This window comes from Gorilla gorilla, chromosome 8, assembly GCF_029281585.2.
Source record: "Gorilla gorilla gorilla isolate KB3781 chromosome 8, NHGRI_mGorGor1-v2.1_pri, whole genome shotgun sequence".
In the NCBI taxonomy this organism is placed as follows: Eukaryota; Metazoa; Chordata; class Mammalia; order Primates; family Hominidae; genus Gorilla; species Gorilla gorilla.
Window position 1 is genome coordinate 20504407 of NC_073232.2, and position 17749 is coordinate 20522155.

General features: G+C 37.4%; 1 protein-coding gene across 4 annotated transcripts in view; it reads right to left on the bottom strand.

The window, feature by feature from the left end:
• The window catches only part of USP6NL (USP6 N-terminal like), a 122871-nt gene that overhangs the window by 16820 nt on the left and 88302 nt on the right, over positions 1 to 17749 (bottom strand). For all 4 annotated transcript variants that reach the window (XM_055352289.2, XM_055352288.2, XM_004049055.5 and 1 more), the window contains 6 exons: positions 16883 to 16931; positions 15151 to 15271; positions 11900 to 11994; positions 11247 to 11312; positions 11049 to 11148; positions 7881 to 8033 (listed from right to left, as the gene is read on the bottom strand). In XM_055352289.2, coding sequence (XP_055208264.1) covers positions 7881 to 8033; positions 11049 to 11148; positions 11247 to 11312; positions 11900 to 11994; positions 15151 to 15271; positions 16883 to 16931 — 584 coding nt within the window. The remainder of the gene's footprint in view (positions 1 to 7880; positions 8034 to 11048; positions 11149 to 11246; positions 11313 to 11899; positions 11995 to 15150; positions 15272 to 16882; positions 16932 to 17749) is intronic.

A 17749-nucleotide genomic window follows, 5' to 3' on the forward strand; every position in this document is an offset into this window, starting at 1 on the left:
AAGATTTCTAAAAGGAAAAAGTCAAGATCTTCTGGGTGGAAAGGGGCAGACCCTGAGGAGAAGGAAGAATGAGGTGGTGGGCGACTAGGGTCTAAGGAATCCGGACTATGTGACAAAGCCATCTCGCAGGCACCACCTTCGAGATAATAAAGGCGGTGCCACCCGATGGAACTCACCTGGAGTTCCAGCTCATGCTTCAGCTGACTGAGAAACTACACCCCAACTTTACCTGGGAAAAAAGTCTTAATTCCTGAAGATCCAGAACTAAATGGCAAAGTTTAAGAGAATCAAACGTGATTAATTCTGTAGTTTTTTGCATTCAGGAATCTGTTTGTATCTAGAATTTTCTGTGTTTTATATATTTATATTTCAGAGAATTTGGCCAAGTTGGCCTTCTTATGCCAATTTAAAAATATGCAAATGAGTCACTGATTTGAACTTTTGATTTTAAACTTATAAAGAGTATATTGAAACAAAAGACTTAAGGTTCAGGATATTCTTAAGGTTGAATTAATTAGATTTGTAAGTTTTTTAAAAGAACCAGGACACATTTTATTTAAATTGAAATTTGATACATTTAAAGGAAACTGGATATATTACATTTATAAAGGCAATTAAAAACGTTTGTAGGAATTTATAAGTGGAACCAAACATTAAAGTTCCATTAGACGAGAATGTTAAAATTTGCCAGATTTTAAAATACTATACTAACTTTTATAAACTGAATTAAATGTAAGGAAGAAACACGTTTCTTAATTTGTGAGTTTAATAAATACTAATTTTTAAAATCTAAATAATCCTGTGCGTAGAAAATTTGTCCTTGAATTAATGATTTTTTAAAAAAAACTTGCATCAACAAATGACTACTGCAAAGGGCTGCTGGAAAAAATTAATATGTGAATGCAAAGCATTTAGCAAAAAATCTATCATAGAAGACTCAAAGTTTGCTGTTATCATTACTACTATGTGACTCCAAAGCGGCCGGGGAGGTGGGATGTGAAGTGTGGAAGCTGCGGACAGAAAAGTGCTATACCTCACACTAAGGAGTGTGGATGTTCTCCCGTAAGCACTGAAGTACCCCAAAGGCTCTGGCCATTTACCAAGACTAAAATGGCTCTGTCAACTATTCTGAGAAAAATCTTTGATTCTTCTATCTAGGTCATAAACTATAAATCTGGCTAAATTGGCAGTCATAGTGGATTAACATAGGCTTTCTAACCAGAATGGCTTCCGTTAATTGACAAAAGTGCTGCCAAATGGCTTCATCTGAATAGAAGACAGCATGGGGGAAAACCAGTAAACAGAAAACTAGGAAGCATTTACTCTGCCTTTTCAGTACTAACTACATTTTAAGGTAACTCTCTTGATAAGGGAGGAAAAACTCTTTGCTACAGAAGAAAGTTTGCCAAAAAAAAAATGTAAAAGAGGCTGGGTGTGGTGGCTCACGCCTGTAATCCCAGCACTTAGGGATCACCTGAGGTCAGGAGTTCGAGACCAGCCTGACCAACATGGAGAAACTAAAAAACTACTAAAACTAAACTAAAACTACTAAAAAAATTACAAAATTAGCCAGGCGTGGTGGCATATGCCTATAATCCCAGCTATTCGGGAGGCTGAGGCAGGAGAATCACTTGAACCTGGGAGGCAAAGGTTGCAGTGAGCCGAGATCGCGCCATTGCACTCCAGCCTGGGAAACAAGAGTAAAACTCTGTCTCAAAAAAAAAAAAAAAGTAAAAGAAATCACTGAATTTGAAAATCACTATTTTGCAACCTCTGAAGAAATCTGATATAGGCAAGGATTATCAATGGAAGCCAAAAGCATGAGAGAGATCGTTAAAGGGAAACTGGACATCTCCATACAGTGTCAAGACATCATCCACAGATTATCTGCTAACTGAAAGATTTTTTTTAATTAAAAAAACTTTTATTTTAAAACAAAAAGATATGATTATCATCACCAAACTCAGCATCTCCAGTATTAAGAAAACAGTAGTCACTGTGGGACTCCTGTCTAATCTAAATCTTATTAAACTGCTACATCTAGCTTCTAGTTTGCTGAAACTACACAGAACACCAGGAAAGAAAAACCAGACAACTCCTGAGTGTGCGACATTCCACAGAACAGTGGGACTATGCTCTTCAGCAGCTCAGTGTCATTCAGAGGAAAACAAAAGGTGGGGTGAAGAGGGGGGAGGAGGAAAGAAGTACTGCTCCCTGTCAAGCGACTTAAGCCCATAACAAATACAAAATGTAGCCCTGACTAAGTGCTGGTGAGAAAAACAGCTTAACAGGCAGCCTAAGGGACAACTGGAAATCTTCCCACATGGAGCTGGCCTGAGATGACGCTGAGGAGTCACACTGTAGTCACACTGTTACACTTGCTAGTGTAGCAATGGCATTGTGGTTGGCTGGGGGAAGGTCCTTGTTTCTTGGCTACAGATACAAGTATTTGAGGTGAAGTATCCTGATGTCCTTATTTTCACTTTAAAATTGTTCAAATAAGCTGGGCAATGGGTACCTGGGAGGAAGTCATTATACATTTCCTTACTTCTGAATATGTTTGAAAATTTCACAATAAAAAAGTTTTAAAAAATGTTTCAACAGCAACTACAAAACATACAGAAATAAAATAAAGGTACAAAAATGCTAACAATAGTTAAATCTATGAGGTGGGCATATGGGTGATCATTTTTAATTTTTACATCATATTTCTCTGTATTTTTGATAGTTTTCATAAGTAAAAGATGCCAAACCCACACACAAAAACCCCCACAAAACTCCTCTTCACACAAATCTAGTCAATGAAAACCAAAAATTTAAATGGTAGACAGTGTTTGTAGACTACAACACTGATAAAAAACATGTCAAAAAAACATAGACATGAATACAGCAAAAGAAAAGACATGCCTTTCAACACTTTTACAAACCACCCCCATACTATGAAATAAATAAATCAAGCATTTGACTTTTTTTATTATTATTATTTTTTCAAGACGGAGTCTTGCTCTGTCGCCCAGGCTGGAGTGCAGTGGTGCGATCTTGACTCACTGCAACCTCCGTCTCCCAGGTTCAAGCAATCCTCCTGCCTCAGCCTCCCGAGTAGTTGGGATTACAGGCACCTGCCACCACGCCCCACTAATTTTTTTATTTTTAGTAGAGACAGGGTTTCATCATGTTGGCCAGCCTGGTCTCGAGCTCCTAACCTCAAGTGATCTGCCCGCCTTGGCCTCCCAAAGTGTTGGGATTATAGGCGTGAGCCACTGTACCCAGCCAAGAATTCGACTTTATGGAAAAAAGAAGAAATAAACTAAGAAAATCAGAATTAACTAATTCAAGAGCTGATTCTTGATACAAGCCAATTAATAAAGACTAAATTCTGGATAATTTTATCAAAGAGCAGGAGAAGGTACAAAGAAATTGAGAAATGAAAATGTAGGATTGTTACAGATATAAAAAGAACCATAAGAGATTGCTTTGCAAAGCCTTACATAAATATATTAAGAAACTAGAAATGAATAGCTTTCTAGGAAAATATAAATGACCAAATGACCCACATTGACCTTAGAAGATAAATCAAAACATTAACCCCCAAAACAATTATATCAGACGGAAATAGTTTCACAAATATATTTTCGAGCTGCTAAGGAATAATTTTAATACTATGTAAAAGTTCCAGAACACAGAGAAAGAAGGAAGGCTTCCAAATTATGAGGACAGTATAACTTGACAACACACAGACGTTTAAAGGTTAACTGCAATGAAATCTCAGGAATAACCATTCAAAATGTTAAGTAAAATGTTAGACAGTATAAATCAGCAGTACTATAAAGGAATAATTTATAACAACCAAGTAAAGTTTATCCAAGAATTGCAATGAATGGTTCACCACTAGGAGGTATATTAACAAAATTATTAATGTGAAAAGGTTTTAAAGGGAAAAAAATGATTATTTGTGTTCAAAAGGCACTCAAAAAAACTGAGCAAGCACTTTGATTTTTCAAGAAAACTTAAAAACAGTAATAGATGAATACTTTCTAGCTATTTTCTAAAAACCTGATAGGATGCATGAATACTGAAAAGGAAGAGGAAGAACTATTATTTGTTGAAGATAAGATTTTGTATCTTAAATCTTAGAAAACCTAAGATAACTGATCAAACATATTGGCTACAAAAATATTATTAAAAGGATACCAAGAGTTTTCCTAACCAGTTAGAAAGAAATGGAAGAAAACCTTCAACTTGGAATAGCAATAAAAGATACAACTATCCCCCGTAGGACGTGGCACCCCTGCTTTGACTCTGTTTGGGTCTCCTCTGCAGAGCCCCTGCTTAGTTAGGCTCCAACGCCAGTGGCAGCAGTGACGTCCACACACCTGAGGCTGTGGAGAAATGGTAGTTCTGTAGCACACCTAGGGTTGTCCAGTGACCACCAGCTGACAGCCACGTTTCACATGGTACACGAGCGGGGGGCGGAATGAGAGACCAGAAATGTCTTCACAGTCACATGAAGAAAACAAACCTCAACGACTGTAAAATAAAAGCTTTTACTTAGAAAAACTCAATTTTTAAAATATCAATTTTCTCTCAAAAATCTTTAATGTCAGTGCAATCTCAATATTAATAAAATACTGTATCTGAATACCACCAAAATACTAGTGGATTCTTTTTTGTAACTTGACAAAATAATACAAAATAATGAGGGGACATTTGCCCTAATAGATATGCAAAGTGTAACTGGAGGCCGGATACTCCTGTAATCCTAGCACTTTGGGAGGCTGAGGTGGGCAGATTGCTTGAGTCCAGGAGTCTGAGACCAGTCTGGGCAACATGGCAGAACCCTGCCTCTACAAAAAATACTAAAATTACCCAGGAGTGGTGGCATGCGCCTGTAGTCCCAGCTACCTGGGGAGACTGAGGTGGGAGGATCACTTGAGCCGGGGAGGTCAAGGCTGCAGTGAGCCATGATTGAGCCATCACACTCTAGCCTGGGCAACAGAGTGAGACCCTGTCTCATGTTTAAAAAGTGTAACTGGAAAAGCAGAAAGCAATGGAACAGAATAGAGTGCCAAAATGTAATTTAATAAATGCCACTAATCCACATGACTAATGGTTTGGAAAATAAGCAGAGCTGAGTTCTTATTCCATAACAAAAAGTAAATTCTAGATGAGCTGAAGATTTCATCATATTCAATTGTATCTCAATGAAGTTGTACCCATAAGCATTGAAAACATATAAATGTTAGAAGAGAAATACGGGTACTTAAGAAAAAACACTTCATCCAGCATGTGGAAAATTCTTTACAAAAAACACAAAAGCAAGAAACCATAGGGAAAGCTGTATGGAAGGTGTCTGCAACACATAATAAACTGGCCAGCCTCCTTAACAAGAACCTGTATGAACAGACCAATAGAAACACAGGCAACAGATGAACAGGGAAGTTCACAGAAAAAGAAAGAAGGGTGCCCCAAAGATATCTAAGAACGATACTCAAAGAACTACCAATCAGAACAACAATGGAAGACTCTATCCAATCAGTAAACATTTTAAAATGTAATAGCACCATGTTTTCATGTGGGCCTAGGAAAACAGGCATCATTGCACATGACTCGGGGGAGTTCACACTGCCACATTATGTAAGGAGTCAAAAGGAAGTGGCATGTTCATGTAGGTGTTTTTTTTTTTTTTTTTGGTTTTTTGTTTTTTTTTTTTGAGTCGGAGTCTCACTTTGTCGCCCAGGTTGGAGCGCAGTGATGCGATCTCAGCTCACTGAAAGCTCCACCTCCCGGGTTCATGCCATTCTCCTGCCTCAACTTCCCGAGTAACTGGGACTACAGGGGCCTGCCACTATGCCCAACTAATTTGTTGTATTTTTAGTAGAAACGGGGTTTCGCTGTGTTAGCCAGGATGGTCTCGGTCTCCTGACCTCGTGATCTGCCCTCCTCGGCCTCCTGAAGTGCTGGGATTACAGGGGTGAGCCACTGTGCCCAGCCTCATGTAGGTTTTTAAAAGGACAGATGTGACATGGAATTTTCTTGGTATGAGGTTCATTTAATTATCTTAGTGTTCCATATACAGTTCACAACAATTTAAAAAGAATGACAGGCAGGCGATGAAAGGCAGATGGTCGTGCTAGAAAATGCAGAGATGCCTAATCCATTCTACCTTCACTGCCAGTATGATCAGAGCATGATTCTGCTATCATTTATTCCTCCCCTTTTCTCCCCTGCCCCATTCTCTGTCCCCATTCTATCATTTCCTGGTAAAACGATCTTACAGACTACTGCTACTAGGTTTCCCTATCTGCACAATGTAGATGAGCACTTTTATGAGTTATTTTTAGAGATTAAATGAGACAGCACCTGTGGTATGTGGCACACAGTAAACACCCAATAAATATTAGCTGCTAATTAGATGCTAAGTCACCACCATCACAATCCATGACACAGGTTTTGAATTATCTCATGTTTAAATAGTTCTATATTTTTTCCTCTATATTTGACTTTTACTAAAATTTGCCTTGACCTCTTTTTAGAAGGAGGCAAGATATTTAAAAATAAATGATAGTAGAATAAAATAAAAAAAAATAAATGATAGTAGAAAACAGAAGTCATTACACTGAACAGGAGAGGGCTGACCTCACTTAACAAAGGCAACGGCTCCACAAGGCCAAGGCCCACACCCCATTACTGCTGTGAGGGTTGCTTCCTAGGAGCCTGGATGACCTTGAGCAAACCTTGGAGCAGTGCTGATTAGACCTTTCTCAATTAAGTAAATAAAAGCAAACATCTTGGTTTTTACCAAAAGGAAAAATGTATTTTCCATGAAAGTACTGTGTCTTCTGTACAGACACAGCCAACATGACACACTGATGGGGAAACGCCAAATTCACCTCTGCATGAGGGCATACATAACTGACTTTCTTTACTTTTCATCTCTCGCCCATGACCTTCCACTTCCCTAGCCTCTTACTACACCCATCCACTGCAACAAAGGTAAGAAAGAAGAAAAGCAAAAGTAACTTTTTCTCAAGACATACGTGGTCAAGTACTATCTGGTCGAAACTTTGAAAGTTATTCCTCTTGTGATCTTTTGACATTTTCATTTTCTTCCCTCCCTTCTTGCACTCCCCTTCTTCTGCCCCTCTCCCATTTACCCTGTGGCTAGCTCTAGTAATGCCCCATTCACCCTGTTATCATTCTCGTACATTCTAGCTCTCCAGTGCACACCCTGAGAGCTTCTCATCTTTCTCTTCAGTTCTTAAATCCCCAGCAAAGTAGTACCTAGCAAAAAACCTATTAGTAGGTGCTGAAAAATGTCTTACAATAAGTGAATAAAATATATTATCTATACTGCAGCATATTACAAAGAGCCCTGGGCTAGTAGTCAGAAAAACTGGCCTGCAGTCTCAGTAATGCTATTTGGTGGTTCTGTGGCTTCATATTTAAGCCACTTAGGCACTGAAGTATCCATTTCCTCATTTATAAGATGGGGCTTTTACTGTACTTACTATTGCTGTACTTACTATTGTATATGGTTTCACAAAATGAGATGAAGAAAGCAAAAAAAAGCTTATTGTTATGCTAGTTTAAAGCACCATGGCTACTTCTGTTGAACAACAGTATTTGCCAACCAAACTTCTAAATGTAAGCAGGAATAGTACAGTCATCTATTAGGAGAGGCAGATTTAATTAATATGTTTATTTGCCTTTCCCTAAAATAAGGAAAAAGCCAAAGCAGCTGAGCTGGTAAGGCATTCATCCACGTTATGTCATCACAAGTATAATGCTTATGCTGTGCGCAAGAAACAGCCCATGTTAATTATGCCATGTCTTCCAATCTTAATTATAATGTAGATATAAAGTATTGGGGTAATTCTTACCAGGTTCTGGAAGGTCTAACTTTGCCCGCTTTAGTTCTGCCATAGAAATCTGAAGTTGCTCTATCACAAAATCATCTTCAAAGAAAAAATCCTTTGCCAGGGTCTCCTGAAAAAATTCTACAAGTTCTTCCATGGACAATTTCATTAGATGTTCTAAGAAAGGATAAGAGAAATGAAAATGCCAAGTCAATAGCTACTTTAGGTAGGAAGATATTCTATTATATTCAGGTGTAGTGTAAAAGGGCATTAAAAAGGGCACAAACAGCATACAATTTACATATGGCATTGAGGACATCATTAAAACTCAGCAAGACAAAAATATTGCCTGATATTAAAGCAGCCACAGAGAAAAGCAGGAAAGTTTACTGGGAGAAAGGATGGGAGGAGAACACTGCCTAATACTTCCTCACTGGATAACCACACCTAGGCATTAGTATTACCCCAGAGCAAGAGCTTCTTAGAGACAGACACAGAAAGACTACCTCAGCTGGCATGAGGCCTTTCTCTTTTATCGATACGGAGCTCCAAGAAGCCCCATTTTAAGTCTGTATTTCTTACTGTTTCAGAATTTCCCAGAACATCTGGATTATTAATTTTGTGAGTTTTATTTCTACTTATGAAATTCATTTTCTTGGAAAAAGACATTCAAATTAAATATGAACACAAAGCAGAAAGTAAAAATCTGCTCATTACATAATACCCTACATAATACACCTCATTACATAATACCCTACAGGTAGATCCGGGTATTTACAAGTGTTTATGTATATCAATTGAAGAATCCAAATTATACTTTCCAAGTTATTCCCCTTTTTGCTTTTTTCCCCATTCAATAATGTATCACTGATATCTCTCATTTCAACAAATATGATGTGTACTATATGTAAGCATTGTAATTTACTTAAACAGTCTTCTAGTAATGGCCATTTAGGTGGTTTTTGATTTTTTATTATTTAAAACCACTGTGTGATGAACCTCCAGTAACAACATATTTTTAAGACAATCAGGAAGAAAAAAAAGAAAAAGGAAAACATTTCTTATGAGCTTTAGCTAACTATTGGTTAATATGCCCAGAAAGAGTTTTTCTTTTTTTTTAATTGGCTAATGACAAATTGTATATATCTGTGGTAGACAATATGTTTTGATATATGTATACACTGTGGAATGACTAAGTCAAGCTAATTGACACATCATTACCTCACATACTTATCTGTCCGTAGTGAGAACATTTAAGATGTACTCTCAGCAATTTTCAAGTATACTGTACATTATTATAAATTATAGTCACCATGCTGTATGATAGCTCTCCAGAGCTTACTCCTCCTGTCTAACTGAAACTTGAACCAGCATCTCCTCCCATCCCGCAGCCACCCTTCCATTTCGGAAGCTTTATATGGTGGAGACGGAACTTCACGTAAGTCTCTAACCAAGAAAAATACACAGCAGCAGATTTGTCCACAGCTCATTTAGTCTAATGATACGGTAGCATGTAAAGCAGTTGCTATGCTTAACATTTATTTACAAGGGTAAAGAAACTTTTTACTTGTCAAAATTAATCAAGGGTCATATAAGTAGAACAATTTAAGAAGCAGATGAGAGCTACAAAGAAATATGTTTCTACTTCCTCATTCTTGAGGGAACATTAAGCTAATGTCTCTTAATAAAAACTGTACTTCTGTTCTCTATTTTGATCCCTTAACAATCCAGAAAGAAAGTGGGGGGGGGAGGGGAGGGAGAGAGGGAGAGAGAGAGGGAGAGAGAGAGGGAGAGAGAGAGGGAGAGAGAGAGGGAGAGAGGGAGGGAGAGAGGGAGGGAGGAAGAGAGGCAGGGAGAGAGGGAGAGAGGGGGAGGGGGGAGAGGGGGAGGGAGGGAGGGAGAGAGGTGGGGGGTGGGGAGGCAAAAGGCAGTGTGGGGGGCTGGTGCGGGGAGGAAGGAAAAGAGATTTCACGAGATCAGATGACAGACCTGAATCCTGGAAGACACATAGTCAATTGTTTTGTTCTGGTGCATTAGTTGGGGAAAGAAGAACTGAGTATAAGGGAAGTGAACCACAACAATTCTGAGTCCTTTTCTTGAAAAAACTAAACATAACAAAAGTGCTTTTAAAGGGCATTTTCATTCCTATCTAAAGTATGGATAATCTGGCACTCCTGCAGTCCATGCTTTTCAAGTAAGCAACCAACCAATCTTATAGTAAAGTCCGTAACATGTACTTAGAACAATGCCAAGCACAGCAGAGAGAAAAACTATAAACAAGACCCCATGCACTCAATTAGTTTATAATTTAGTTGGGAAGCGGAACAGATCATTCAAGAATAACCTAAGAGAGTTGAGTGCACAATGAACATGAAACTATGTGGTATGACCTGGATTAGAAGTACGTGTACATATGAAGCTCTAGAGCTTTCAATGATTTTCTTTTCTGCATAGCTACAAGAGAAGTCACAGAATTTTTAAGGCTGAATTGAGACTTTAAAGATGAACAAGGTTCTTCATGAAAAAAAATCTCATTTCTTTATTTTAAAGTAAGGCATAATGTATCAAATTTATAGAGCCCTTAAATATATTGCAACTGAAGACTAAAAATTCTCCAGTTTTTTTTTTTTTTTAATCTTGCTGCATTTATCTGCCTATAGACACTGGCTGAACTTGCCCCAGAGGCCATAATGCACTGAGGTAGAGAAGTGGGTCTGTGTGCTCCCACCCACAGTTCAGCTGGGTGCTATTCTCCCTGGATGAAGGAAACAGTAATAGAAAACGTTCTCTCCAGCCCTTTGAACTAAGGGGCCTGGTTTCTTTGGTCTTCCTTCTCTTACCGCAAACTTGAGATTCAGACTGATGAAAAGGACAAGGGATCCCAGTGGAAACAAATACTTAACGAAAAATATTACTAGTGAAACCAACTAACTGCATTCTATAAAAGTGTGAAAATGACACCAATATAAATAGAAAAGAACCAAAGACCTTTGCAGTGAAGTAAGCTTCTAGTCATGAGAAAGAACTTACAAAAGTACATTACCAACTGATGATAATTTCTCCACTGATTTTCAAAAAAAATTTAAACCACTATTAAAAGACAATGAATTTGAAGTGGGTGGGGAATGAGAAATCAAGGTTAAATAAGCCTCAATTTTTAATGAAATTTTAAGAGTTTAAGCATTTTCTTACTTTTGTGTAATTTTAAGATGGTGTAAGACATAGCAGTAAGAACCCGTTCTCCTTCAAAGATGTAGATATCCCATATTCTGAGGTTTAGTGTAAAGGGAGTCTACAATTAAAAGCAAAACAAAACAAAAATAAGGTTAACAGCTTCCCCTCACCTTGTATTTATAATTTTATGACTGAGTTTTGTAAATAAATACTTACACGATCAAGGAAACACTGAAAAAACCATTTCATTGTGTAAAAACTTGTGTAGATTTCTTGAGAATCCTGAAAAAACAAAGAGCTCACAATTTCTGGATTGTAGCAAACTAAATTTAACAAAATAATACTAAGTTAGGAAGGCTGTTGGATGCAGCTATCAAAGCTAAACACATTTACTTCTCAAAATCACTCCAAGAATAAATTCCTCTTATGACAGGACTGTAATACAACAGTTACATTCTCTTTAATATATTTTACAGTGAGCTTTCTTTGTTTTACTAAACTACTGTGTTTTATAGTAAGGCATATATATAGTTCACTAACAATGAGTTTCTGTGACCCTGAAAAAATACTTTCTGTACAATGAAAAAACCTCCAAAACAACTGGGAGATCCCATATCTTTAAATTATCACATTGTTTGTATTATTAGCTTCAAAGAAGTTCAAATCCCTCAGTAAGAACTGTGATAGCCTATCAATATTAAATTTTACAAATCTAATGTTTTGTAAACAACTGGGAATTATAACTGCATAGTAAATGAAATGGATGACACTATAAATTAATAAGGTAATTGGACCAAAGACAATTTAATTATCCCAGCTTTTTTTGGGGGGTGGGTAGGTGGGTGTAAGTCAGTGGCACATCTACCTACCAAGTGTTGCTTAAGCTTGGACAGAAATTTGTTCAGTATTTTTTCATGATGTTCTTGAAACCTCAAGAGTTTAGGAAAACCTTGGACAAAAAAGCCTAGAATACAAACATAAAAACAACATTTCATAAACAATACCAACAAAACCCTCCAATCTTAAAACACAACATATTTCATTTGTAAAAAAAAAAAAAAGAAACATTCAGTAGTTACCAAAATATTTTTACTCCCCACCCAGGAAATAACTGTATATAAGCTTTGGGTAATGAAACTTTTGGCCTAGGATTTGTTTGCTAAAGATCTTCTATAACTTTGTATTTTTGAATTTAAAGGGAAACCTTTAAAAAAAAAAAAAAAAGGACACTGAAGACATTTATCAAGATTATCTGTTCTTTTAAGATATTGGGCCATATCTTAAATGCATATATTTTTAATATATTATTCCAACCCTGACTAGTCATTTTGTTTTACTCTTAATATGTTAAATAACAATTTATTACTTTTTTCAGGCTTACTCGAAGAATTTCATTAGTATAAATTTCCCAAATCCTTTCGTAAAAAGCTGTATTTAACATCTGCTAGAAATACAGGCACTAGATGATCAATGTTATATCCAAAATGGTATTTTATCCCAAGTGACTATACAATATAATCTATATCTAAGAAGTAACAAATTACAAATGGTTAGCATTAATTTTGTGTATTTAACTCATTGAACTTTACATCTATTTTTCTTCATGATATTCTATACAATCCATTAAAAAGAAAGTCCACTCAACAGACTTGATGATTCTTCTACATTAGGATCCAACCTGGGTTCCATGCAACTTTGAAAGATGTTAACAGACGTTCTATGCTTTTGAAAAAGAAACCAGAGGACACATTTACATCCTTCTTAGATATTCATGAGGCATTTTAGCTTATTAATGTTCTTGCCTTTTAGACTTAATGAAACTTGTTTTTCTTTCACTCAGTCTCCCACACTTATGTGATCCTGGAGTCCATTTTCCCCCCAGAAAGTCTGCTGCCACAAAATGAAACTCTATTCCACCAAAAACCTGAGGCACATGCTATTGGGCAATGGTGCTTTACAATCTACTGGGCAGAATTATTTCTTAACTAGTTCTCAGTTTTCTAGGGTGTGTGTAAAAATTTCCAGAGACAGAGATTCTATTTCTCCTTTAGTAATATTTTTCAGTGAAATTGTTTCATTAAAAAAAAAAATCCATATCTATCAGTGCCACTTTCATAGTCAATTTGATAAGAATGGAAGTTGAAAAATTTTCAAGAAAAGTCTAATTTTCTTAAAGTCAATATAGTTCAGTAATAACTAGCTCAAGAATGCTAAGAAGCCTAACAGTTCTTCATTTTCCACTGATGTTCCAGATCTCATATTTTATATTTTCATCCTTAGCTTCAATTCCACACATTTATAAGTGAAACCACCTTCACACTAGAAAGTAACCTTTAGTTATAAAATTTCATAGGCAGACATAGAAACAAACATCTCTAAGTATAAACTGACCCTTATTAATGAGCCAAACTACATTCTAAGTAGTTAGGATAGTAGAATTAATATTGTTTTATAGATTAGTCTAGTGACAATAATTGCTGAAGGTAAGCTATCAAATAGGTTTAAAAGAAATGACCACTTCCTAAAATTGGACAGTCTTGGACACAATTACATACCAGTTAAATTTGCATTCTATTGTACCTCAAGACAGATCAGCAACACAATCCCACGGGAAAGCAAAATAAAGACTGACAGGGAAGAGCAGCTTTCTTCAAGATGCCTTTTGGAATGATACTGCCTACTGGATGGCAACTCAATATAATAACATGTCTTACTTTTAGAGTCTATTTACTAGATGCAAAGCGCCCAGACCCAGTTACCACGCAGATGATATTTGTTAAGTAATTGGCAAGAAACACTAAGGGAGAAAGACAAATGCAAACACATACATACCCCCCTCACTCTTCCACACACACACAATATCCTCACATGGTCAGAGTGTGAGACTTCACAAACAATGGGCTATAGAAAGTCATAATTTTGAAAATATTAAAACAGTACTTTAAATATATAGCAGGTTCCTCACCACACAAAGCTTATTCACAAACTGAACTTGGAAGATCCATTCTTAGAATAACTAGTGTTAAAATTATTTTAAATTTGATATTAACACTTAGAATAACTAGTGTTAAAATCATTTAAATTTGATGGCACTGGGAAAATAATTTTGCATTATATGAACAAATGCCACTTTTATTTCCAAGACAAGTTGTGATCTAAGGGCGGGGGCTGTGGCTCACACCTGTAATCCCAGTATTTTGGGAGGCTGAGGCGGGAGGTTCACTTGAGTCCAGGAGACTGAGACCAGCCTACTCAACATAAGGAGACCTCATCTCTACAAAAAATTTAAAAAATTAGCCAGGCATGGAGGCACATGCCTGTGTGGTTCCGGATACTAGAGAGGCTAATGAGGCGGGAGGATGGCTTGATCCCAGGTCAAGACTGCAATGAGTCACACCACTGCACTCCAGCCTGGGTGACAGAGCAAGACCCTGTCTCAACAGTTGTAATCTAAACTCTCTGAAATAAAGTTTATTGCTTAATTTGGCAAAAACAAGGAAACAGTTATTATAAACAGTGTTAACTTGAAAACCAAAAAATCAGCAGGGTCTGAGATATTAAATAATCGAGTGCCTAGAACACATTATCAACCTTTTATTTAAAGTGGAACCAATTTTATGTGAAAAAAACAAAAACTACACTTGAAATATAAAACTACTTAATTATTACCTTTTCTTTAAAAACCTAAGTGTCATTTCTCAATTACTGTTTTTTTGACAAGGTGTTATATATCACAATATCCAGTCAATGGTAAACATTTCAATGAAATGAAATCTAAAAGTTTTGATTAAAAGGCATCTTTTATTTCTCCCAATAATATACCTGTTCTTAAATTCCTCCAAACCTAAATTAGTTTCTTTTGACCAAGGGCAAGTAAGGAAGAATTTTAAAATGCCAACAATATACCTTGGAGTAAAGACAAAGGAAAATAAATGTAAATGTTTTAGAAAAGTTCAATAACGAAAAATGAAAGAAGAAACTAGTAACAAATACTAATGAACTCGACGAGCCCTGAGACATTAAATTTGCTGTATGTAACTCTTGCAAGCATCTTTGGTTTTGTTTTAATCTACTTTTTTCCTTACCTTGATTGTTTAGATAAAGCACAGGGTTTTCTTACCATGCATGGCATGTTTAGGGCCTGAGAAGAGTTTGACCAGGGCCCAGAAGGCGTCTTCCTCGTTCATATACATGAGGAGTAAAGCTGTGATCTGGCTCATCCCCTGACAATACCCGACTTCCTGGGGAGCAAAGGGGAACACAGAAGCTGGGGAGTTTAGTCGAATTACATGCATATGTACAGAGAAAAAGCTACTCTATAAAAACCAGAAAATGCCTACACACATCGTTTAATGGTCCATTCTAGAGACAAATACTATACTCTTTACAGTATTATGCCACATAAGAGAATAAAATTGTGCTAAAAAATAAATGCACAGGTACAGACAAAGTCTAAATTGCTACATATTTTTATTGGACTCTGTTCAATACTGTCACACCTTCTTTAAAGAGTGATCATATTTATTTCACTTTATGTATGATTCTTAGCTCACTATTCCTCTTCTTTGCTCAGTTGCTGGCAAAGTCTCCCCTTCTACGATACCCAGTATGCTGTCTTGTCTCCTCTAGATTTCTGAACCCTTAAGCAGACACATCTTGGGATGCCCATGCACAGTCTATGCCTCCTCTCTAAGAAATACCCACTCTCCCCATAGTCCCTGCTTATGATGTGGCCTTAGGGATTCATGCTTGTGCCACAGGAACCACAGCTAATGGACCAGAAGAGGACAGCTGACCCCACAGGAACAGTTATTTGGTTGCACTGACTCATCAGACACTGTCTCTAGGAAATGTGAACAAAGCCAGAGACTGTAATCAGATGGGGGTACGTACTGGAACAGAATGCTCACAATGAGTCTGTGGGTGCAATCTGAGCCACAGTATAACTGGCCAGTAGGCAAAGGAAGCAATCTGGAGAGAGAAACAGTGAACTGAACAGTTCACAGAGATCATCTGAGATACTGAGTGGCCCCCAGAATGGGAGAGATGGAAGGTGCAGCTTTTCTTCTCATCGGACGCTTCCCACCTTCCAGCTCCAATTCCGGTGAGGCCCAACTAGTGCTTCCTTCCTATGAGATGTCCCTTTAAAAACCCCTTTTTAACTTTGCCTAGTTTGAGCGAATTTCTGTTCTTATAATTTAAAGGTTTTAACTACAATAGAAATTATACATCCCAAGGTTCAAAGGTCCTCCCTGGGACCTAGTCAACAAGTATTCATTTAACACCCACATTAAGTCCAACACAAATTAATCTATCCCAGATTATCTTCTCCCCCAACAATGCTGAATGCCTTAAGAAGAGCATGTCTATTACCAAAGAGTTTAGCCTCCTCCTGGGGATAGCCAGTAAGGGCATAGTTATCTTGTTTGGACCTCACCTAATAGATAAATGTGATTGTGAAAAGTAACCTCCCAAGAGCAAAGAGAGTTATAAAAAGTCAAGCAAAAATTAACCAAGCCACCCACTTCCTGTCCTTCTACCCTGTATATCTGCTTAAAAATAAAAACAAAACAACACAAAACATTACAAAGCAAAACGATATGGAGGGAGAGAGAAAAGGTGAGACTCACTGGCATACTGTGGTCATATTTAGGTTCTTCCACTTCAGAATCAGCTCTGCTCTAAGGCCCTAGGGTTATCACAGGGTTTCAGCTTAAAAACATCCACAGAGCTAAACAGACCATGGAGATCACCTAGCTCTGAGATGCAGAAATGTGCCCACAGGGCCCTGCTAAGTAGGGAGTGCCTCAGAATACAACTCAAAGACCTTGGGCGGGCAGGCCCCAACTTACCGTGTTATAAATAGAATAGGCAGCAAGCACATGGAATAAGGATTGTTGCCTAGAGAAAAAAATTTACATTAAATACAATTTAGTAATTTCACATATTTTAAAAATTACAAACTTAAAAAAATAAACCAAAGACTGACTGAAAACAGATAATCCAGATAAAATTACTAATGTAATAAACTAACCCAAGTTCAAATTCAAACAACACTCTAAAAAGTCTAAATTCAAGACTAGATAATATTCATTCTGAAAGGATTTATACCAAGAAAACACAAAACACTTCAAAATTCCTAAAATTTGTTGCCTTCTTTTGCTGATCTATCTCACTTTGAGACCCTTCTGATAGAAGCAGCTGGCTTGACAGAATGGTGGAATGGCCTTTTGAAGGCTCAGTGACATTGCCAGCAAGGTACAATACCCTGCAGGGATAGGGTGATGTCCTTGGGATGCTGAATATGCTCCAGATCAGGCTCCAATTCAAGGTGCTGTTTTTCCCATAGCCAGGATTCAGGGATCCAAGATTCAAAGGCTGCAAGTAGGAGTGGCTCCACTCATCATTCTCTCTAGAGATCCACTAGCAAAGCGTTTGCTTCTTGCCCCTGCAAGCTTGGGTTCTGCTGGTCTAGAGATCTTAGTTCCAAAAGGAGGAATGCTTCCACCATGAGACATAACAGTGATTCCACTGACCTGGAAGCTGAAACTGCCACCCAACCACTTTGGGCTCCTTATGCCTCTGAACCAACAGGCAAAGAAGGACGTGGCTGTGTGGGCTGGCGGGATTATCCTGATTACTAAGGGGAACATGGGTTGCTACGACACAACAGACACAAGGAAGAGTACATCTGGAATGCAGGAGAACACTTGGGGCAT